We start from the raw sequence: 23,436 nt of genomic DNA, 5'->3' as shown, positions 1-23,436 counted from the left end.
TAGCGTTTGAACGGTCAAGGCCCTATCCATGAGGGGATCTATCACTTGCTTTCCTTTTCTTACTTTATCGGTATACGTGCTGTCACTGCCCTCATGTCTGGCATGGGTCGGCCTATTTTTGGGCTATAAACATAGGTAATGCCTATTGGTGAGAAATGCTCGAGTTGCTCCCAGAGCACTAAATTATAATGCTCCTGGTTGCATAGGTTCACTTAGACGGCCCCATCGATCAATCTGATCTGACCACTAAGTTCAGAACTCATTTCACGGGCTGCCAGGAAAAAATTGCACTAGTCGGATGATCTAATCCATCCTTGATTTGGCCTTATTTCTATAACCATCCTTTTTCTAAGCATGGATGGGATGGTTACAGCTGACAAGCAAAAGTGATGGTCTAATAAATAGATGGATCAAATACATGAATGGGCCTATTTTTGTGAAAATGATCTTGACTGCCCATATTAGCAACCATTGATTGAATGCTTACTAATCGTCAGATTGTTGTGATGCTTGCATGGCTGCCATGAAATGTGCATTGGACCTAATGAACAGTCCAAATCAACGGATTGGACAGTCTCAAGTGACCCAATGCAACTAGGAGCACTGGAGCATTTTTCCCTATTGGTAGAACAAATAGGATAAGCTAATGCCCATTAATATTTTGACAATAGATGCATAGGTAAAAGCTATTGCACAACGGAAGTAACAGATAAGAGGCTGCACCGTAACCCAACTCGCAGCCCCCTGAAGATAACCCATCATACCATGAATCAGGCCAGTTCACTCGTCAAGTGGAGCGACTTGGTACGAAGGTGTAGCACACTTGACCGATTTTTAGACCATTGGCAGGCCCTGCCTCTTGAACGGATCATATGCCCTACACTAAGTGGTAGGTTGGTGGTAAAGATGGTGCTGCATCCAAAATTCGCAGGCAGCAGCCTATCAACAATCAGTTCCAGGTATATTCCGTGTTGACACAGCCCAAGTCCATAATGGAATTGATTTGGCACTGAAAGCGGGAAAAAAAAAAGATTCAAAGAGAACAGAACAATCAATATGATTCAGGCAGGGTTCTTTTTCCGAATAAGGTCATCTCAAAACGCATATCTTTCAAAAACACAAGCAGCAGAAAATCACACGTGAAAAAAAAAATGGTAAAAATAATCGAATTTTCAATAGTGAAGTATTAGTTTCTACAAAGCTGCTCTATCACATTATCACCCCTTAAAATTCTTTCCATGTCACAAAAGCTCAAGCTCGATGACTCAATCTTGATGGTATTGCTCAATGTCCAGAAATCAAAGACTCACAAAAACCCATTACCAATCTGCAATTAAAAGCAACAGTCCACATGCAAAACTTCAAGCCAAGCCCCCCCCTTTCATTTTTATTTTTATTTTTTCCTTTTTCAGTTATGTTCCTCACCATCCCCCAGCAGTTCCCTCTCCTCTGCAGCAGCGGCCATCAACTCATCAAAGTTCTCTGTCTTCCCAAGCAATATCTCAATCTAAATAAAGAAATGAGCAAGCATATCTTAACAATGACTGGAAGAAGAAACCGGCTCATTAAAACAGGAAGAATTATATGAACATCTCGGCTCTAGAATATGCAGAGGATCTGAGACCTCAACTTATAGTTCGTGCCAGCAAGGCCCTCCTTTCAATGATCATGACCATCGTCATCATCAGATAAGCCATCCCCCACTACTTGGGGTTCGCAATCATGAGTGTTGACATGATGAAAAAAAACTCTAATACAATAGCAGAATGACATGTGCAGGCACTGAAAACTTGTATGAATTGAAGCCTCAAATTTATATACACACACACACACACCCAATGGTCTGAAGAAAGCAAAAGTGTCTCCACTAATTAGAGGATATGATTGCTCAGCTAATATGATTTTCAGATGACGACCCACTCCCACTGGTTCGCCCTATTTGGCTTGTTTAAATTGGATAATGTATGCCATGCATTCAATTTGGCAGCATATCAACTACCATACCCAGGCAGCCTCTCCCATACAACTCCTGTTGATGTGACAGACAGCATGACAAATATCACCAAGATTTTGAATATCTCCCAATAATCTCGCAGAAAAATCATGATATTAACTCGGAAAATAGTAAAAAGCTTAAATGCTTTGTTATTTAAATATATGTATAATTAAATTTATTTATTAATCATAATAAATATTTTTAAATACTTTTATTTCCGGCTAGAGTTTCCCAATAATATCCCAAGAAACCCCCAAATTTTAAAAATCTCCAGAGAAATTGCCATGAACAAATCTTTCAAAAAAATCTCTCGATGTGAGCTAGCGACCCATCAGATCAACGGTCCTGGTTAGTTACAAAGTGGGCTCAAGGATACGTGCAGGTTCCTAAGAAAACATGTAAAAATGCATTTAGCAACTACCTTTGCTTTCTGGATAGGACGCCCTCTTGATTCGTCTTTCATATCAACTGTCGATGTCATGATCTCTGCAAATCATATTTCACATGACAAGTCAGAGTTGATTATTTACTTGAATTCAGAAAGATAAAGGAAGGAACACAATCTCACTCTTCTCGACAGCTAGCCCATTGTTCTTCAGAATCTCGGCGATGGTTACAACAGTGGCAATTGCTGCAAGTTTTCCAGCACAAAGCAAATTATTCCCAGGGACATAAAAAAGATGATAACATAGACAATCATCTAAGCATCCAATCGATGGGAAGCATTAGCTGCAGTACTGCTTATTTCCTGGATTTAGAAGCATGAAAATTGTTTCACAAAACATAAACTACTATCAGAAAATATAACTGCTTCTGTGACTAGAACACAAGCACCTGCCAGTTTCATTCACGAATTGTAGGATCCTCAATGAAAATATTTGCACAGCATACAGGATTTTTCTATTTGTATAAATGGGCCCCTTGGACCATTGATCTGGCCACACCATGTACGGACCATGCCCTAACCTCAATCTTATCACAACATTAGCAATTTTTCATAATAGTAATTTTATTTTATTTTTTACTTTCCAGATCATTTGGTTATATTTTTCCTGAATTTTCATGTTTTATTTATTTATTTATTTGAAGATTTTTTTTTCATATTTTATTTTAATTAAGATTTTCCTAAAAAGTAATTTTCGAAAGGTGATTCCTTGCTTTGTCACAAGAAAACCCCTAAATTTGAAGCGAAATGCTAACTCTGAGGTGATTTCCATGAGAGATTGAAGAGGAAATTTGCTGCATGCATGCCAACAGGTGAAGCTTCATGCTACTCATCTTGTTGGGCCATTGTGAACATGCCCTAGAGGAGACATTAACAAGGTTTACCAATCAAGTGACAACATGTCTACATTGAATATAGATTGTTGCCATCCTGTTCCTGACCGTCCTTTTTAATCATGCGTGCGCCACTTGAGCAGACCAGTCTTTTTTTATTTTTTATTTTTTAAAAAAAAAAAGGGAAGACTACCTATACATGGGTGCAACTTGGGCTAGTTGGATTGGGTTCAGGGTCAACCAAGTACAACCAACATCAATAGAAGTCAACCCAAGGCCTGACCTGAGCCCAATCTGACGCCCAGACCTAGCAGAACCTGAGGCATTAAATACTCAACCCTAACGCAAATACGTTGGGTCAAGTTGGGTTGGATTAGCAGTAGAATCTCGACCACATGTTGACACATAGCTGGCATCACCTTTAAATTACTAAAATACCTTAGGTTTAAAACCCTTCCCATGTCCATTAACATTCCAACGTTTAAGGCACTTGGAAAACTAAAGTTTGGAAAATTTAGCTTATGGCTACTCGTGAGGTTGTTCAGTTTGGGTTGGGCTGCTCGAGGCATCGACCCAAGCACAACCGAACATAGGGTTGGGTCAAGGATTTTTCGCTTGAGCTCAACATGACTTCAACCCAACCCAACCGACCTAAAGTTTAGGTTGGGCAAGTCAAGTTCAGGTTGAGGCCGACCCAAGTTGCACCCTACCCATACATGGTCCCACCCATACATCTGTGCTACGTTAGCATGCATGCTTCTAATAGCCTCTCAAATTCCTTAAGTGAATAGTCTAGCACTTCCCAAATTAGAAACCCTAGGAAATCCATGTGCAAAGAAATAGTAGAGAACAGAATTTGTCACTAAAGTTATGATAAATGGGATGGACTACCCCTATATTTGTTGTCTTAGCAAGTAGGAGAAACATTAGACCATTGACTTATCACAATATCTACCACAAGTGACTGAGGAACTTATGGGATCCAGCTGGCATGTATGTGGTGATTTTCGACTAACTTCTGATCTTTCTTAATTCCTCATCTCTTCTACTTGATAAAATATTATTGTGATGGCTGTGATCAAGGTGTTTTGAGACGTTGCAGAGTGCATCACTAGAATCTTCAAAAGATTAAAATACTCATCTTTAATGGTCATCAAAATAGCCAGAAGCTATCAAACAGCAAAAGTCTGGAGGTATTGAGGTTGAAAGTTTGCGAGGAGAGTAAGCATTGCAATCAATCAAGGTAGCTTGATCTTCTAGGCTGATAGTCAGGTGGAAGTCAGTGCACTGTTGGAAGATAATTGAGTTTTTGAGAGGTTGGCTTTTTGAGTGATGAAGGTGAATGGATCAACGTGGCATCCTAGGCAACCAGAGGCATGGTGTGCCGTAAAGGCCTTTATGTAAAGGTAATGGTGGCAACTGTCACATGTTACAGGGTTATAACGGCCGTTATGACCATTACAGAAAAAATGACCCGTAATTGCCGTCACAGACCCCCTGTAAAGACCGTAATGGCCTTTATGTAAAGGTAATGGTGGCAACTGTCACATGTTACGGGGTTATAATGGCCGTTATGACCATTACACCATGCCAGGCTTTATATATTCATGAAAGGTAACAAGAACATAAATTATTAAAAGATCCTTGTATTTCTTTTAAGGGAAGTTTCTTGAAAGACCCAAAAAAAAAAAAAAAAAAAAAGGAATAAGAATCCTTTAACACTATCATGACATGGTATTACTTGGTGCACATTGATGGCAAAAGGAAGATTGATGAGTTTTTTTTTTTTTTTTTTTTTTTTTTTTTTTTTTTTTAAATTATAAATTGATGTATTTATATTTTTCATTTTTTGTCAATTTTTTTACGAAAATTGTAAAAAAAAATAAAAAATCTTACGATTTACGATATGATTTGCGATTCAATACGATTCAACCCCTACTACAATTTGTGATAAAATAACGATTTTGACAACACTGGTTTTTACAAGTAACCTACGTCGGGTTGGATCGATGGAGGCTATTTGTAAATGATCCAAATTGTTTTTGGACTGTTGATTCATGGTTCATCTTCCCGAACATCCACTTGGAGCTTTGGTTTGAAGATTTCTTTGTTTCTTTGGGGTCCTATGTTAGAGAGGTCATTCAGATAGAACGAGCAACCAAGCGTTAGAAAGAGATCAGCTCGGCTAGGCTTCTGATCCGGGTGAAGAGGGCAGCAGTGGTTCCAACCTCTGTGAAGATCGTCACCAGCAAGGATTCCCTTGAGATTAAGGCGATTGGAGAGGGGGTTAGGGACCCGACTCTTTCCGGGGATGAGGTTTGTAGAAGTTCTCTACATGGTCTTTGCCATCCACCAATTGCAATGCTTCTAGTTGCCATGGCCGATGGAGCTTCCCACGGAATGTCTCACAAACCACAAGCTCATCCAAGTCCCCCGTGTGAACTCTGTGTCTCCTACCTTCCAGTCCTACGTGCGAGGCAAGTGTCCCCACATACACTCCTTCATATGGATAGCTGGCCCCAGTTCTTCAGACAATTGTCTAGTGCTTTAATGTCTCCACCTAGACTTAGCCTCCAGACACAATTTGCTCGGATGATAATATCACGAATTTATCGCATTTGGGGAGGCATTCAGGCTCTTATCTCCCTCTCACGACAATTTCTCACGTTCTAGCATTTTATCGACTTCTATTCCTCCCCCCATTAATGGGACGTTGGTCTCAAGACCTCCCTCGAGCATTACACTAGCCACCTGTCAAGAGGAGCCTTGCTTACGATCGTCAGTGTTTCGACTACTGACAACGTAAACATTAATACACTTCAGACTAAGCATATCTTCTTTCGTTAGCAGGAGTGTATCAAGGGGCAGTGTGTCTTCCTCTCCGTGCAACAAATAATGAGAATGGGACAATTGTCCTTCTCCGCCCTGCCTCATATGGTGGCCAACCAAGATTGGAGGGCACTGCATTGATGGTTGGAGACAACTCGGTCCAATCACCCTTCTCTAGTGATGCCTTGGGTCAGGAACTGTTGATACATGCTCCCTCCATCAACCCAATTTCAAAAAGTTTTTTTAAGCGAAAGTAAGTTGCCCTCTCTCATCCCTCTTCACAGGTAGAGGGCTTCTCTTCATATGCTAGTTCAGAAGATGGTTCAATGGGTAGTAGCTATGATGAAGACTCTCAGTCTCTTGGAATCTCTCCCAACTTTGACAATTGCCCTAACCACCTCTCTCCTCAAATCAAGCCAAACCCAAATGGGAGCGTCCTCCCGGTTGCTTAATTCTCATTTCCTCTTCCCCTTTTCCAATTGAGGTCTGCACACTCCTTCGCCCGTTTCTCTTAGGTCCCTCTTCTAGTCGATCTTCTATGTTGTTTGGTCCTTCAGCTACTTAATGGTGATCCCTCAAGAAGTCCCTTCTCCCCTATCCCTTGTTTGCCTAAGGTAGGGGGCTCTGGAGATTTGGTCTAGGTTCCTCTATAGGAAGCTCTAGAGGTCTCCCCTCTTAGGGCCTCCTCCTTATTGGATGATACTAGCAATTCTCGGGGGGTTGTTCCCCCATCGGCTATTCCGATGGAGGATTTGAAGGGGCTTGTGGAAGCAATCAAGAAACAGAGATGGGTTAGGGATGCCATGTGCCATGTGGGAAGTCTCTTGTGTGTGGTGGCGAGGATTATATTGCTCTCTTCAAGCATGTTGCAAAGAGGAGCCTTCATGTCACTGTGGATGGGGTCCCCTCCCTTGACTCTCCTAGATCTTTTCCCAACAACGAGGAGCTTTAGAACAAAGGAGTGAGCCCGAAAGGTCTTTTGGAAGCTATTCCTGAGTAAGAAAGGGTAGAGGGTCTAGTACAAGGTATTCCAAAACAGTAACGGTGGCCGTAATGGCCACCACAGTTACCGTTATGATACAGGCCGTAACGGCTGTTACGGCCCTCGTATCGTTAGGCCATTTTATTTTTATTTTGAAAAAACTATTTCTGGACCGTTATGGGACCGCTATGGGACTGTTACGACCCTGTAACGCGTAACGGTTACATGACCGATTTTGAATACCCTAGTCTAGTATGGTGCTCCAATGAAGATTCTCAGTTGGAATGTGAGAGGTCTAGGCTGCCCTCATAAGCAGTCTTAGGTTAGAGAGATGTGCTCTCACTTGAAAACCCATTTAATCATTTTCTAAGAAACCAAGCTACAATTAGTGGATAAAGGTATTATTAACTCTATTTGGAAAAGGAAACATAAGGATCGGTTAGCTTTTGGATGATGTGGGTTCGGCAGGAGAAATTCCAGTTCTCTGGGATTCCTCTTGTTGAGCTAAGGAAGATAGTTGGATGGGCCTTTTCTTAGTTAATGTGTTTTTTGCAATATTTCTTTGGGTTTCGTTGTGTGTTCTTTGGTGTTTATGGCCCAACTAGACCATCTCTTCGCAATTCCTTTTGGAGTGAATTATCTTCTGTTAGAGATAAATGGTGTTGTCATGGTGCGTTGCAGGCGACTTTAATGTCGCTTAGTTTATTCACAAAAAACTTAATGGGAGTTGGGTCTCTTCTTCCATGAGGGGTTTTTCGAATTGGGTGATCAATCATGAAATGTTGGAGTTTCCCATGGGTAACGTTAAATATACTTGGTCTAATGGCCACTCTTCCCCAGCTATGTCTTTATTAGACAGAGTATTGCTCTCTCAAGACTGGGTCTAGAATTTTCGTTTTGCTCGTCAAAAAGGTTCACCTAAACCAGTCTCTAATCCATGTCTTCTTCTCTTAGAGGTTGATGAGATCAATCGGAGGCCGAAGCCCTTTATATTCGAGCTAGCTTGGGTTGAAGTGGAGGACCTCAGCTCTCTAGTTTCGTAACGGTGGTCCTCCTTTGATATGGTTGTATCCGGGTTTTAAGTTGTTTAAAAAGTTAAGAGTTGCTGAAGACTAAATTGAAAGCCTAACATCAGGGAAGTCTTTGGTCAAAGAGTTTAAAATGGTGTCCCTGCTCTCTGCTATCCAAACTTTGGATGTCAAGGAGGGACGAGGCCAACTCTTGGAGGATGAGATCTCTTCCAAAGCTAAGTTATCTTCCGACTATTGTGCTAGATTGAAAGAGCTGGAAATAAAATGGTGTCAACGTTCCCGGTCAGTCTAGTTGAAAGAGGGTGATCACAATTCAAAGTTTTTCCACAGAATAGCCAGCGCTAGAGGGCAAGCCAATTCTATTTCCTCTCTAGTTTTAGATGGTGTTTCTATGAATGGTAAGAATAATATTTGCAATTCTATTGTTAGCTTCTATACTAACTTGTTGTCATCAAATAAAGTTTCTCACCCTCGTATAGATGATTTGAATTTCAATTGTGTTTTTGTTGAAGATGTTGCCTCTTTGGAGAAGCATGTTTTGCCGGATGAGATTAAAGCTACGATTGGGGATTTGGGGAGAGACAAATCCCTTGACCCATATGGATTTCTAATAGCTTTTTACCATACCGCTATTGGAAGTCCCTATAAGATCTTGGCTAAGATCTTTAATTAGAGATTGAGATTGGTGATTCCCAAAATCATCTCTCCTTTGCAAAGTGCCTTCGTGCAAGGTAGACAAATTTTAGACGATGTCCTAATAGCCAATGAGTGCTTGGACTCTTGCAAGCGGGCAGGTAGGTCGAGAGTTCTTTGGAAGCTTGACCTTGAAAAGGCCTACGATCATGTAGACTGGTCTTCCTTAGACTATATGATGGAGGGCTTAGATCCGTTCCTGTGTTTCCTCAACTTGATTTTCAATCCTTATTTATGGATCTCGCTTTGGTTTCCTTAGGGCATCCAGAGGCCTCCGTCAGGAGACCCTCTGTCCCCCGTTCTTTTTGTGTTAGTTACTGAAGCTTTCATTTGTATGTTGTCCAAGGGTCAGGATGTAGGGTCTTTTTAGGGGATTCCAGGTGGAGAACTTTCCTCAACGCATCTGCCATGTTCAGTTTGCTAACGATACATTGTTGTATTGTAAAGAAAATGAATCTGTGATGATCTTTTTAAGTATCTTAATTGGCTGGTTTGAAGCGGTCTCAAGCCTGAAGTTGAATTTGCCCAAGAGGGTTTTTTGGGATAAATTTAACCTTGGAGGTAATCTCTATCTTAGCTTAGTCTTTCAGTTGTAAGGTTGGGTCTCTACCTAATACATATTTGGCCTTGCCCTATGTATAGGAAAACCCGCTCTACCTTTGTGGGACAAGATCATTAAAAGAATGGAAAGGAAATTATCCCCTTAGAAAAGCCAATCCCTCACCTTGGATGGTAGATTTATTTGATCAAGGCTTCCTTTTCTAATCTGCCTATCTATTTTATGTCATTGTTTCATTGCCCTAAATCGGTCCTCCGCAAGATACTTGAGTTCAAGGAGGGTCTGCTTTGAGGAAACCCCCACTTCTAAATTAGGAGGAGGTTTGTTCCCCCTTTCTAAGGGTGGAGTGGGAATAGAGAGGTTAGATTTGGTCAAATGAGGCATTGTTGGGTAAATGAGCTTGGAGGTTTGGTCGAAAGGAAGAAAGTCTTTTGAGATTGGTATTTTTGCTAAATATAGGGGTGTCTCTTGAAGGTTGGTGGACTAAATCCTCTTCTCTACTGATCTTCCTTTTTATGGAAAGGGATTGCTAAGGTGGCTCTTAAGATTTTCGGTAGCATGTCCTTTACCTTGGGTAATTTTATGAGGATCAGGTTTTGGTCTAATCTGTGGTGTGGCAGCACCTCCCGCTTTGAAGCCTTCCCAGCACTTGTTGATGTTTGCCCCTATCTGAATATTTATATCGCAAATTGCTCTTTTAGAGTGGGCGAACGGGGAAATTGGCTTCCTCTTTTTAGAAGGAATCTTTTGGATCTCGAAAACCAGGATCTAATGGCACTTCTTCCTCATCTGCGGGGTCTTATCCCTTTCTCGGGTTTGGAAGACTCGCAAGTCTGGTCTCTCGTTAGTTCGGGCCTCTGCTCAGTGCGTTCCTTCTATGGTTCCATTGCTCTCCCGCACTTGTTAGAAAGATGTCGCCATATGGGGGTAGTTTGATTTTATGAAGTGCCTCCTAAAGTTGTTGCCTTTGTGTCGCTAGTGGGACTGAATCAAGTGCTTACAGCCAACAACTTGCGGAAAAAGAGGCATGATTCTACCTAACATGTGCTTGTTATGCATTGAAGATGCAAAGTTTGTAGATCATCTCTTCCTCCACTATCCTTTCTCTTTAGAAATTTGGTGGAGAGTTCTTGATTTGGCTAGGGTTTCTTAGGTTATGTTCGAATCTATTGATGACCTTCATTGCTTGTGGCATGCTGACCCTTAAGGAGTCATCAGGAGAGAGAAGTGGAGGTCTTTGCTAATGGTTGTTTTGTAGGCGGTGTGGTTAGAGAAAAATAAATGTTGTTTTAGAAAATTGAAGGTCTCTTCTCTTCAGCTAGGGTGTTCATTAGGGTGCTGATATTTTTTAGAGATTAGGCACCTTAGCCCTTTTTCTTTCGTCCTTTGGGGTTTGCTTGATGGGGACATTACGCGCACGCACGCCGTCCCCTACGCACGTACGCCATAAGGAGGGCCCCACCGTCGATCTGGATTGATGGCGACGTCCAAGGAAGGCCTCATAGTTAGAAAACAAAGTTTGGTTCAGAAGAGTGGGCCCGATAGTTAAGAAAAGTCCATCATAGGATCTCATGATCATGGCCCACTAGTCGAATTGATTTCATATTTTAGGTTTTGCTTATTGTTATTATTTAGAACATCATGAACGCTTTAGATTTCTTTGCTTGGTTTTTATTTTAGTTTACTTCATCGCCAAGTAATAGGTTGCGCACATAGCGCTAGTTTTTGGGTTAGGATTTTCCTATAAATAGGCAACCCTTGTAGCTCTTTTGATTCATTTAAGCTTAATAAAAATTCCTGCTTTATTTTTCTGCTCTTTTAGTGAGTTGTGGAAGAATTCAAAAGTAGGTGCGAAGCCCTCCCTTTTCGAAGGGTTAACTATGTGGTGTGAAGCCACATCTATCTCCATCCGTCCCTACCCTCTCTCATCCACATATCTTATCTTCTATCATCATTATTGTTTTAAATTTTTCAATTTTTGCAGCTATTCATTCCCCTATAGCCAGTTTCCAGAATCTGGACCTGTAAGAGGGCTAAAACTTCGGCGGAGCACAACACCTCGACCTTATGTCGGATCGTCGTCAAACTTAGAGGGATTGGATGTCTCCCCTAACCGACCAAGGCCTAGGTGTCACTTTGGGGAGACGGGCTTCCATCACACGTGCGGCCAGCCCACCCGCGCATGTGCATCAGCCCCAGGTCACCATCTACGCGCAGGAGCTTTCTCCAGGGTTCCTTGAATTGAGATTGGGAAATCCCTTAGAGTAGAGACTGTTTGCTATGCATGAGTGGTTCATTTCTATTTCCCTTTGAGATCGTTTGACTTATAATTTTTATTGGTCCAGTCCTAGCCTATGTAGGCCTGGACTCGCATAGATTCCCCTTTAATTGAATGTTTAGATTTTCATATGGGATGTGAAATTTGTGTAATTGTTTCTGAATTGGTATGATCTAAGCTTGAAATCTTGCATATCATATTTAAATCTCATTTCCTGTATCAAATTTAGTATCAGAGCTTAGGGTTCTTATTGGAGAATACATCACATATTTAGGGTTTAGTTTGTTTAAGTCCATCATGCATCCGGTTTCATCACATGTAGCTTTTAGGAGTCCATAGTCCCTGATATTAGTTGCTGAAATTTCTTTTAGCAAGAAGTTAGCAATATACATTGCTGTAACTTTCTATTATTCCTTTAATTTGACAACTATATTGCCGAATTTTAGTAGCACTGCGTAGTTTCCCTCATATAGAGTCTCATAGGATCATTTTGTCTCATATAGTCGTCGTAGAAAGTCCTTAGGTGGAGTTAGCAAGTTATATGCCCACACGTACAAGTCATGGTTTTGGCTAGCACCCTACACTAAACATGGAACAACTGCTAAAGTCACTAAACAAGCTGTCCCAACAGATCGAGTCTTGGGATAAGCACTTGGAATAAAGCATAGATTAACGCTTTGACCAAATAGAGGCCTCCCTCAGGACAAACCCCACCATTAGGGAAGATAACCAATCTCAGGCAGGTGACCAGGAGGATAGACCAATGAATGGAGTTAGCCAAGTAATCAGTTATGGGAGTGCACCTGTGCACCCACCCCATGAGGGACATCAAAACCCCTATTTTGAAAGGTACAACATGTGCGGCCTTGTGGCTGGAGAGAGTACACCAAAGGCTAGTGTAGAGTTACCCACTGAGGCCATGCCGGTGGTGGATGAGTTTAGTGATGTCTTTCCTAATGATCTACCGGATGAGTCTCCCCCTAGGAGGGATATAGAGCACACCAGAACATGGGACACCGTAATAACTACAGCTGAGTTTGCATTTAATAGTTCTGTCGATAGGTCTATAGGTCTCAGTCCTTATGAAGTCATTACAGGTTAAAACTTAAGAAACCTATTGATCTTGTCCCTATGTTACTATCTCATAGGCTGTCAGAGCCCGCAGAGTCTTTTGCACCTCACATTCATTCATGGCATAAAGAAATTAGACAGAAGATCACTAATAGTAATCAACGTTACAAATTTTCTGCAAACCAACATAAATGTTTCAAGGAATTCAATGTAAGGGACCGCATCAGGGCCGAGTAGTATCCTCCGGGGACCATTCGTAAGTTACACGCGTGTAGCGCTGGACTCTTCAAAATTATAAAACAAAACGGTCTCAATGCGTATGTGGCAAATCTTCCACCCTCCATGGGAATTAGTTCCACATTTAATGTGGAAGATCTAGTTGCATTTCAAGGGGTCATTAATGCATTGTCCAGCCTTTCACCTAACCATCCTGATTCTCCAGACGTTTCCCTTGATCCATGGCGCCCTCCCGACCAATCTTCCTAGCCTCTACGTCCCATACCTACCTGTCCTGACCCATTTTCTTAGCCTCTATCTCCCACACCTACCCTTCCCGACCCATTTTTCCAGCCTCTACGTCCCATACCTACCCGTCTCGACCCATTTTCCCAGCCTTCGCACGCCCAAAGAGGAAACATAGGATATCCTGAACCATCAGATAGTTTCAACATCGGACGGCGGGTTTCAGAAGTACCTAATTAAATGGAAGTCACGCCCAGCTTCAGACAGCATGTGGCTCACTGAGGAGAAGCTTCAGAGAATTGATCCTGACATCCTGGAGCGATTCAGGATATTTTGCCAGTGGCAAAATCTTCACAGCCAGGGAGAATTGATGGGGACATTACGCGCACACGCGCACGCACGTCGTCCCCTATGCACGTACGCCACAAGGAGGGCCCCACCGTCGATCTGGATCGATGACGACGTCCAGGGAGGGCCTCATAATTAGAAGACGAAGTTTGATTCAAAAGAGTGGGCCCGATAGTTAAGAAAAGTCCATCATAGGATCTCATAATCGTGGCTCACTAGTCGAATTGATTTCATATTTTAGGTTTTGCTTATTTTTATTATTTAGAACATCATGAATGCTTTAGATTTCTTTGTTTGATTTTTATTTTAGTTTACTTCATCGCCAAGTAATAGGCTGCGCACATGATGCGAGTTTTGGGGTTAGGATTTTCCTATAACTAGGCACCCCTTGTAGCTCTTTTAATTCATTTAAGCTTAATTAAAATTCATGATTTATTTTTCTGCTCTCTTAGTGAGTTGTGGAAAAATTCAAAAGTGGGTGCGAAGCCCTCTCTTTTCGAAGGGTTAACTACGTGGTGTGAAGCCACATCTATCTCCATCCGTTCCTACCCTCTCCCATCCACATATCTCATCTTCTATCATCATTATTGCTTTAAATTTTTCAGTTTTTACAGCTATTCATTCCCTTACAGCCAGTTTCCAAAATCTGGACCTGTAGGAGGGCTGAAACTTCGGTGAAGCACTACACCTCGACTTTACGTCGGATCGTCGTCAAACTTGGAGGGATTGAAGGTCTCCCCTAGCCGACCAAGGCCTAGGTGTCACTTTGGGGAGGCGGGTTACCATCACACATGCGGCCAGCCCACCCATGCACGTGCGTCAGCCCTGGGTCACCATCTACGCACAGGAGCTTTCTCCGGGGTTCCTTGAATTGAGATTGGGGAATCCCTTGGATTAGGGACTGTTTGCTATGCATGAGTGGTTGATTTCTATTTTCCTTTGAGATCGTTTGTCTTATAATTTTTATTAGTCCAGTCCTAGCCTGTGTAGGCCTAGACCCGCATAGATTCCCCTTTAATTGAATGTTTGGATTTTCATGTGGGATGTGGAATTTGTGTAATTGTTTCTGAATTGGTATGATCTAAGCCTGAAATCTTGCATATCATATTTAAATCTCATGTCCTACATCATTGCTCCAGCCTTGGGGTTGGTTTTTTGTATTTTAATTTTCAATATATTTTTTTAAAGTTTTTCTGATTTTTTCCTTCTTCCCTATTTTGTTTCCTATTTTTTTGTTTATGGCTCTGCCTTATAAAATTTTCTCATCTTTCAAAAAAGAAGAAGAAGAAGAAACCCAGCAAATACTAAACCCATAAATTACCAAAAAATAAAAAATAAAAAAAAGAGTTGGTTTAGAGACCATCACTTTAGTTAAGCACATTGGTCTTCCCGTTTAATTCTCGAAAAGCATGACAAAAATACCTTTGTTTAGCAACAAATATCCAACATTGAGGTTTTATGTTCCATCCATGTTTAGCTACCAGAAACACAATACACAATCGCCTTTCCCACCCATCAATTAACATTGAGAAAATGGCATCCACCAAAAAGTGATATTTATTACCACTCTAACCCATCAACTGACATTGGTAGAATCATCCACCACATCATGAAATCTAATAGACAACATGATAAGGCTCTGCTACTATGCAAGAAGGCAATAAATCGTCTCCACCTCATTCAATTCTCTTTGACATAAAGTTGTTAGTCCCAAAGCATAGTTAAGACAACTATTATCACTTCTCATATTTAAGTTACAAGTAGTCAACGACGTAAAAGAAACAACTTGCAAAGAAGGAAGGCTCCAATGATTACTAGGACCAAATGCCTAGGCTCGTAACAAGAGGAAGCCTCGAAAAACAAATTTTGGAGGTTTCAATGTAACAACAATGAAGTAGTTAGATCTTTATGCATGGGCATCCGATTTTTGCAAAGTCCTCAAATATATATGCAACAAGAACTATGTCTCATTAACTTTGTTTTGAGGTTAGCTAGTTTTTACTTGGATGTTAATATTCTAGTTGCTAGTTGCTTTTCTTGGTGTGGTGGGCAGTGGTTTGGACTCCACCTTGTTGTAGGAACTTGCACGATGAGGAGGCAAAAGAGTTTGTTAGGCTTAAGGAAAGCTCCAAGGGTGTATTCCAGCTGTAGGCGAAAAGGATTCTATGGTGTGGAAATACGACAAGTTGGGGCGGTTTTCACTCTGATCCTTCTATAGGAGGATACCAAACACCTCTTCAGGTGCGAGCAAAAACCGCACGACAAATATTTAGTTCTATAGTGCCTCTCCTAAAGTGGCGGCTTTTGTTTGGCTTGTGGGGAGAAAGGTGTTAACTATTGACAATCTTCAGAAGAGATTGATGGTATTTCCCAACAGTTATGTCATGTGTATGGAAAACATAGATTCCATTAACCACCTTCTCATCCATTGCACCTATGATTGTAAGATGTGGGCGTGATTCCTTGGTCTGTTCAACATGGCATGGGTTATGTCGAGGACCATTGATGATCTTCTCGTGGCTTGGCATGGGGAAGGTATAAAGAAATATGGTCAAATTTTCTGTTGATCGGTCTTTATGGCGGCTCTTTGGGTATTATGGGAAGAACAGGATAGTCGATGCTTCCAAAACAAAAGTGGGTACATGAGGGAAGTGATTAGGAGGGATAAAGTTGAGGGATTGGGTTGGGCTTCTTGTATGAATCCTTGTAACATTAGCTCTTTATATAGTTTGTTTGGATTCTAATTTTGCTTCCGCCCTGCCATGTTTTTAAAAAAAGTTCAGCTATCTTTTATCAAAAGAATTTGTTTCAATGTCATTCTTTCTTCTTTTTTTCAAAGGAAACATTTATTGCCAAAAGAAAAAGAAGATAACAACAAAGGGATGAGAGTCCTGAAACAATAGAGAAGGCCTGCTAAATCCAATTTTGACATTACTCTTTAAGGACAATTTTTTATTGAAGGATTAGGAATATAATTTTCATTTTGCTAGAAGAAATTGCAATTGATAAACCTAAAAAAGCAGAACATGAAAATGCTGAATATTTGGTCATGTGCGGGAATGACAAATAATCAGGGGACCAACTTTTCCTTTGTTGTTTTGATCTTTTTTGCTTCCTTATGGGGTGTGGAGAGAGAAATGCTAGGATCTTTGAAGCCAAAGCTATCTCCCTAGAATCCATTTTTAGGTACATTGTCTCCCTTTGCTTTCTTATGGGTTGTGGAGAGAGAAATGATAGGATCTTTGAAGCCAAAGTTATCTCCCTAGAATCCATCTATAGGAACATTGTCTCCATTGCTACCAAATGAGCCTTGGCAATGCCAGAGATTTCTCAGGGGAAAGAATAGTCTCAAATCTGCCCCCATTAAATTTCTCATACAAAATCTTGGTACATTAAAAGCCTTTTCCCACACACCAAGTGACAATGATAAATTAGATATCTGTTTACTCAACTATCAGCCAAATATCATATTTATTTATTTGTTACGGATACGAATTTGGATGTTATTTAGAGAAGTCAGATACGAGTCGCATATGGATATCAGAAGTCAAAGTCAAATTCGGATATCAGGTGTGGGAATACCTGACCCATTTATAGCCCTAGTAAAGATTGTTTATTTAAAGAAATAATAAAAGGACAAGCAGCAACATATGACTACAAATAGCATTCAGCTACAGCTGCACTGCTACAAAGGCATGCAAATAACCTACACAAACCACAGCCTACCATATAGGCCCCAAGCTTACAGATCAGTACAAGGAGCACTAACACTAATGAACTATTCCCTCCTGTTTGGGAATGAAAAAATCTTTAAGTTACATTACGACAACTCTTCCCAGTTCTAAAGGGGGAAAAAAGCCTTGGAAATTCCTTTAAATTTACAAGTTGCTCCAGCCTAGTCAATAAGATGGCTGCTAATTCTGCTACGAATTGTGGGAGTTGGAGGATGTTTCCATGAAAAGATGCTCTTGTTCCTTTCAATCCATAACCCCCAAATAACATCAAAGAATACACTCCTCCACAGCCACTTTCCATAGCTTCCCCAAGAAATTGTTAACCAGCTCTCTGATGCCTTCACAACAGTCTCAGAAAAAACACCCAATTCATCCCAAACTTGTTAAGAATTGCCACCCAAATTTTCTTCACAGCCCTACAATGTATGAGAAGGTGATGCACCATCTCCTCCCCACACAACACATGATGCACTTATTAGGAATGATCCATCCCTTCAGCTGAAGACCAATCTGATTGTTGAAAATGACAAAGCTGCAAATTTCAGCAGTCGTGTTGTGATCCTACTACCTCTAAGTTTCTTGTATCCAAATATGATGGTGTTGAAATCCTCTCCCACGCATCAGGGAATGTTATACCTGTTGTCACTGGCAGACAACTCCTCCCACATGAGACTCCCTGGAATGGGACCCATAAGGCCATACACTAACGTCATCACCCACTAGAAGGATTCTCCCACAACATGGCAGATGAGATATAACAAGAAAGAAGCATGCTGGACATCTTTCACACATACAGTGTCACAGTTCCACAGGATGATAACCTTCCCCAATTGATCCCCTGGACAGCACAAATGCGAACTCTTTGTTCGCCACACACCATAACTCATCCACAGTCCTAGCTGAAACATCCCCCAATTTAGATTCTTGAAACATAATCATGTCAACATTCCTCCTACACGAGATCCCTCATCACCAACATTGTGGGCATTCCACAAAACAAGCTTCATCGATTCACCCTAGCATCTCCCTTTACCTTTTTTTGTCTCCACTTTTAGCTTCAGAGCACTTCTCTCTGCGAGATGCTTGTCATAATTGATAGCGGATGATAGCTTTGCTAATTCCCTTCTCCCTCTATTCTTAATAATGGAATCACCTCCACCATCCCTTCAATCCCTCCCCTCCCCTTTGAAAGATAACCCCAAATCCCTTCCTAATTCCCCCATATTAATGGTGCATCTATACTCACCTGAAGATTGTAAGCATCTTGTAACTATCCTAAGCATAAGACACAAACCTGCTTATCTGATGGCTACGCTCATACTAGAGATATAGCACAAAGCAACATGATTTTGGACCCTTAATAAGATGGGTCCCACAGAACCACTGTTGGTGAATTTCAAAAATTGGATGATCCTAGTCAATGATCACCCCTCCATAGTTCGATCAATCAAAGGAATACAATTTACAATCATCAATCAGTGAGAATGTTTACAGACTATTTAGAGTATTATTGACCGTTTTGTTGCACATCCAATTTTTTAAGGAGCTCAAAATAAAGAATACCGGTGTATGGTGAACCTAATAGATAACCTCTACAAATATTTCCTAATGCATGTAAACAATTAAGAGTAGTTGAGCTCATGTCACTAAACTAATATAAAAGCATCCCCCAGGAAAGCATAGTTAATACAAAAAGAATCATGCAAAAAATATTTCAAAAAAACACAGTAGAGAGAAGGTTTTTGAGAAAAGATACCCATGCCAAGAGCAGAAAGCTCCACTTCATTATGCTGCTGCATATACCTCTGCAAAGAATGATCACACACCCAGTAAGATCAAAAGGCTGCCGCCGACATCAAATAAAGTGTCACAAATCGTATGTAACCATAGCATGTGAGGTTAGCCTAAAACACCATTACAGCCAACACGTAACGTGTAGGACATTTGGGCCATGGAAAAGGTGGGAGCCACCACGAAAGTCATCCAGCACTACAATCATGCAGATCCACATATCAGGTACCCATATGGCCATACACCAGGTCAGATAATTGCCCGTCAATTAATTTCCGCAAAGTGGCCTGCCAAATGGGTGAACTGGTCTGACCCCTTGGCCAAAAGGTCTTCAAGGTGGGGCCCACCTTTTGCAAAGTTGGGAAATCTGACACAAAAGACTTGTCGGCGGATCGCACATCAAAATCGACAAAATTAATTGCAATCATAGAAATCAATATTCTTTAATTGATAACAATCCACACCTCAAACACAACACATATACCAATATCCACGAATCGAATTCAAAACTCTAAAATCCCTAAAAATAAAATCAAAGGGAGAAAACTTAATCCTAGACCCGAGAAAGTAATGCAAATGTGAAAAGACGTGAGTTTCAATCAGAAACCACAGAAAAAAAAACCCATAGAAAGGGGTGGATTTGACAAAGGAGGTACCTTGGCGAGATTGACGTAGAAGAAGAGGGGTTTCTTGGTGTTTGAGACCTGAATCCGATTCTTCTTGTGGGAATCCCCGCCACCGATGTTCATGTTATTCACCCCTTCAACTATCGCCTCCATTGTAAGGAGCAGTAGCAGCAGCAAAATCAGAAGATAGGGACGTAGAAGAGGAAGAGAATCGAAACCCTAACCCCCTCAGGAGGTTGGAAGCAGCAGCGATGCAGAAACAAAGCAAAAGAGAAAAGGAAATCTCAAAAACTATTCTTCTACTTGGATTATATCACTATGCTTAAATAGCGGGAAGCGCTCTATTTATTAAAGCCTACAAAACATCAATACTACTCGCTCGCGTGTGTTAAATGAGAGTTCTTCGCGCCACACATGTTAAGTGAAGTATGTGTAGGGCTTGTATACCACTCATCATGTATGATGTTCTGGTGAGTTTCCATTAGAGGGAAATAAGTCGGTCTACTTAATCAAATCTGACACAAACTCTCCTTGAATATGGACCGTTCGTCTTTTCTTGTAGTTATTTTTATTCTTGTACAAGTGTGGTTTTTTCTATAGTTCATCATTCTGATTTTTTCCCATTAAGCCATTCTTCTCACCATATGAACGGGTCAGATCTTTTACGCATATGTTGTGTTAGCACGTGCGCCTGAAGCCTACTTGCGCATCTCAGTCGAACAAAAAAACTGGCTGGAAGCAGATTGGCTGGTGTACGGCACAACTCCGTGGGAAACGGATTGGCTACTCCCCCTGACACCAGCCCCGGAGCTGGTGGTCGGTGCCCTGTGGGCCCACCATGATGTATGTGTTTCATCCATTCCGTCCATCTATTTTTCTAGATCAATTTATGGTAATGCACATACAATGAGGTATATCCCAGTCTCAAGTGGACCACATTACAGGAAACTGTGTTGAATGAACTTTGACCGTTAAAAACTTTTTGGGGGCCATAAAAGTATTGGATCAAGTTGATCTTTGTTTTCTCCCTTCATCTGGGTCTTTATGACCTAATCAACGGATTGGATGTCAAATAAACAGTATATCGAGCCTTTGGAGGATTTAAATGATGGATATCCAATCACTATCGTTTTCCTATGGTGTGATACACTTGAGATTTATATTCCTTTCATTTTTCGGGTAAAGACATAAAATGATATTTAAAAATGGATGAACTGAATGGATGAAACACATACATCATGCTGAGGCCCATAGAGCACCGACAACCAGCTCCGGGCCTAGTGTAAGGGGAGTTTCCAAACGGATTGGCTACTCCCCTTGACACGAGGCCCTGGGAGCTGGTGGTCGGTGCCCCGTGGGCCACCATGATGTATGTGTTTCATCCATTCTGTTCATCTATTTTTCTAGATCAATTTATGGTAATACACAAACAATGAGGTATATTCCAGTCTCAAGTGAACCACATTATAGGAAACTGTGTTGAATGAACTTCGACTATTAAAAACTTTTGGGGCCATAAAAGTATTGGATCAAGTTGATCTTTGTTTTCTCCCTTGTGGGTATGTGTGGGTACGTGTTGCCAATCCGTTTCCAACTCGGCGTGGGTACGTGTTGCCACACAATGATGTATTTATTATATACACACCGTTCATCATTTTGAAAAAATGATTTTAAAGCATGATCTCATAAATAAATAATATCAAAAGCTCATATGGAGCACACCATAAATAATATCAAAAGCTCAAATGGAGCACACCACACAAATAACATTCATAGAGCGCCACCTTAACGTTTATTTTCTATCCAATCTTTTTATAAGGGCTTTAATGATAGATGGTTAATCCTTACCACTTTTTGCAATGTGGTCCATTTAATCTTTGAATCTGTCTTGTTTTTAGGCTCAAGCCTTATGACAAGCTAACTAAATGAACGAACGGTTTAGATATAACACATATTCATGATGGGACCTGCATCTGGTGACGCCAACACGCCAGCCAGGACGGTGGTGTGAGGTACACCAGCCAATCCGCTCCAAGGCTTCCAAACTGGCAGGCGGATTGGGCGGTGAACTCACACAATCCGGTAAGTGGTGGGAAAGGACGGGCCACCATGATATATATGTTTTATCCACGCCGTGCATCCATTTTTACATACAATTTTTAGGGCATTAGCTCATAAATAAGGAAGATCTAAAGTTCAAGTGCATCGTACCACTGAAAATAGTGGGGATTGAACGCTCACTGTTGAAAACTTCCAAAGGCCACAGAAATTTATTTGCCATTCAACCTATTAACAAGGTCATCGGAACCTGGATGAAGAGAAAAATAAATATAACCTTGATCCTAAGCTTCGGTGGCCCAAAAAAGTTTTCAACTGTATTCATTTGATCACCATTGTTTTATATACAATGGTCCATTTAAGCTTTGAATCTGACTTATATTAGGACTAATCAAAATATATCAGATAAAACGCATACATCATGGTAGGGCATACTGAGCTTTTCCACCACCTAGCTGGGTGGTGTTGGGTCACCACCCATCACAGTCCAGTAAAATATTGCATTCTTTGGAAAGGAATATACCGCACTGATGAACTTGATTAATGACCAAATGGATGAATAATATTAGGAGACAATTTTTCCACTGTACACCTAGCAGGATGATGTTTGCCAGGGAAGCGGATTAGGTGTTACCTGGGCGTCTTACCCTCACCGTGGGGCCCACTTGATGATGTGTTGCATATCCACGTCGTCCAGGCTGAAAGTCGGGATGGTTCAACCTGATGGACTATAACCAACTCGACATTGGGTTGGGCTTGGGCAGAATGTATCGGGTTCGATCTCCGGCTTGGGTTATACAAACACCAACCCAATAAAACTTGGGTTGAGGTCTTGGGTTACCTGATTCAACTCAAACCTAATCAATATATAAGTTCCATATAAATTATAATTGAGTGTGGATTGTTTGCGTTGAAGGCACAGGAAATTAAAATGTCATTGGGTTTCATTGGTCCACATTATTTCCGATGACTCAAGCTAACAAGATACATTGGATTTCTCTCTCTTAAATAAATGGCATGCTACACAACATGACTTTTAAAGTAGTAGTTATCCTATATTTTAGTTTGTTTGTTTAGAAAAAATGAACTTGTTTCCGATAAATAACTACATATATAATTAATAAATCACATGTACAAAAAATAAAATACGTATCAAAAATATTAGCATATATCTACCCAACCAACCTGACCCAGCCCTCTTGGGTTGAGAATTCCCAACCCGAGGTTGGGTTAAGTTGAGCTAGGGTCGAGGTATATGAACCTTAGGTTGGGCTAGGGTTGAACAGCAACCTGACCCAACCTACCATCCATCAATTTCTCCTGCTTGTTTTAGGACATGCTCCCAAATATTAATCAAATCCAAATCTTAAGTGGACCACACAACAGGAAACAGTGGTGATTGAGTGCCTCACCATAAAAATTCCAAAGGGCCATCATAAGATTTTCATAACGTTTATTTCCCATCCAACCTTTTGATAATGTCAAGAAAAACTGGATGAAGGGAAAATGCAAACCTCAGCTTAATCAAAAACTTTTGTGGCCCATAAAAAGTTTTTAAAAGTCATTCATCACTGTTTCTAATGATATAGTCTAGCATCCTAAAATGAGATGAAAAAACAAATAGACGACATGTACTCAGATATATAACAAATACATTAAGGTGGCTCCACACAGTTGGGGTAACACCAATAAGGTGTTTC

At 40.9% G+C, this 23,436-nt stretch overlaps 1 protein-coding gene across 2 annotated transcripts; it reads right to left on the bottom strand.

Annotated features, from left to right (window-relative positions):
• Nucleotides 1-1,152: 1,152 nt before the first annotated feature.
• On the bottom strand, nucleotides 1,153-20,008 carry LOC131256070 (uncharacterized protein At2g34160-like). 2 transcript variants are annotated; one of them, XM_058257118.1, is made up of 5 exons: nucleotides 19,709-20,003; nucleotides 19,018-19,066; nucleotides 2,565-2,627; nucleotides 2,418-2,482; nucleotides 1,153-1,507 (listed from the first exon to the last, which is right to left on the bottom strand). In XM_058257118.1, the coding sequence occupies exons 1-5, from the start codon at nucleotides 19,829-19,831 to the stop codon at nucleotides 1,409-1,411; spliced, it is 399 nt and encodes a 132-aa protein (XP_058113101.1). In that variant the 5' UTR covers nucleotides 19,832-20,003; the 3' UTR covers nucleotides 1,153-1,408. The 2 variants fall into 2 exon arrangements, with proteins under 2 accessions (XP_058113101.1, XP_058113109.1); XM_058257126.1 differs by lacking the exon at nucleotides 2,565-2,627 and having other exon boundaries at nucleotides 19,709-20,008.
• Between the last annotated feature and the right edge of the window lie 3,428 nt (nucleotides 20,009-23,436).

This window comes from Magnolia sinica, chromosome 1, assembly GCF_029962835.1.
Source record: "Magnolia sinica isolate HGM2019 chromosome 1, MsV1, whole genome shotgun sequence".
NCBI classification, from domain to species: domain Eukaryota; kingdom Viridiplantae; phylum Streptophyta; class Magnoliopsida; order Magnoliales; family Magnoliaceae; genus Magnolia; species Magnolia sinica.
The sequence above is the reverse complement of the archived record's forward strand: the minus strand, read 5'-3'. Positions and strand labels throughout refer to the sequence as shown.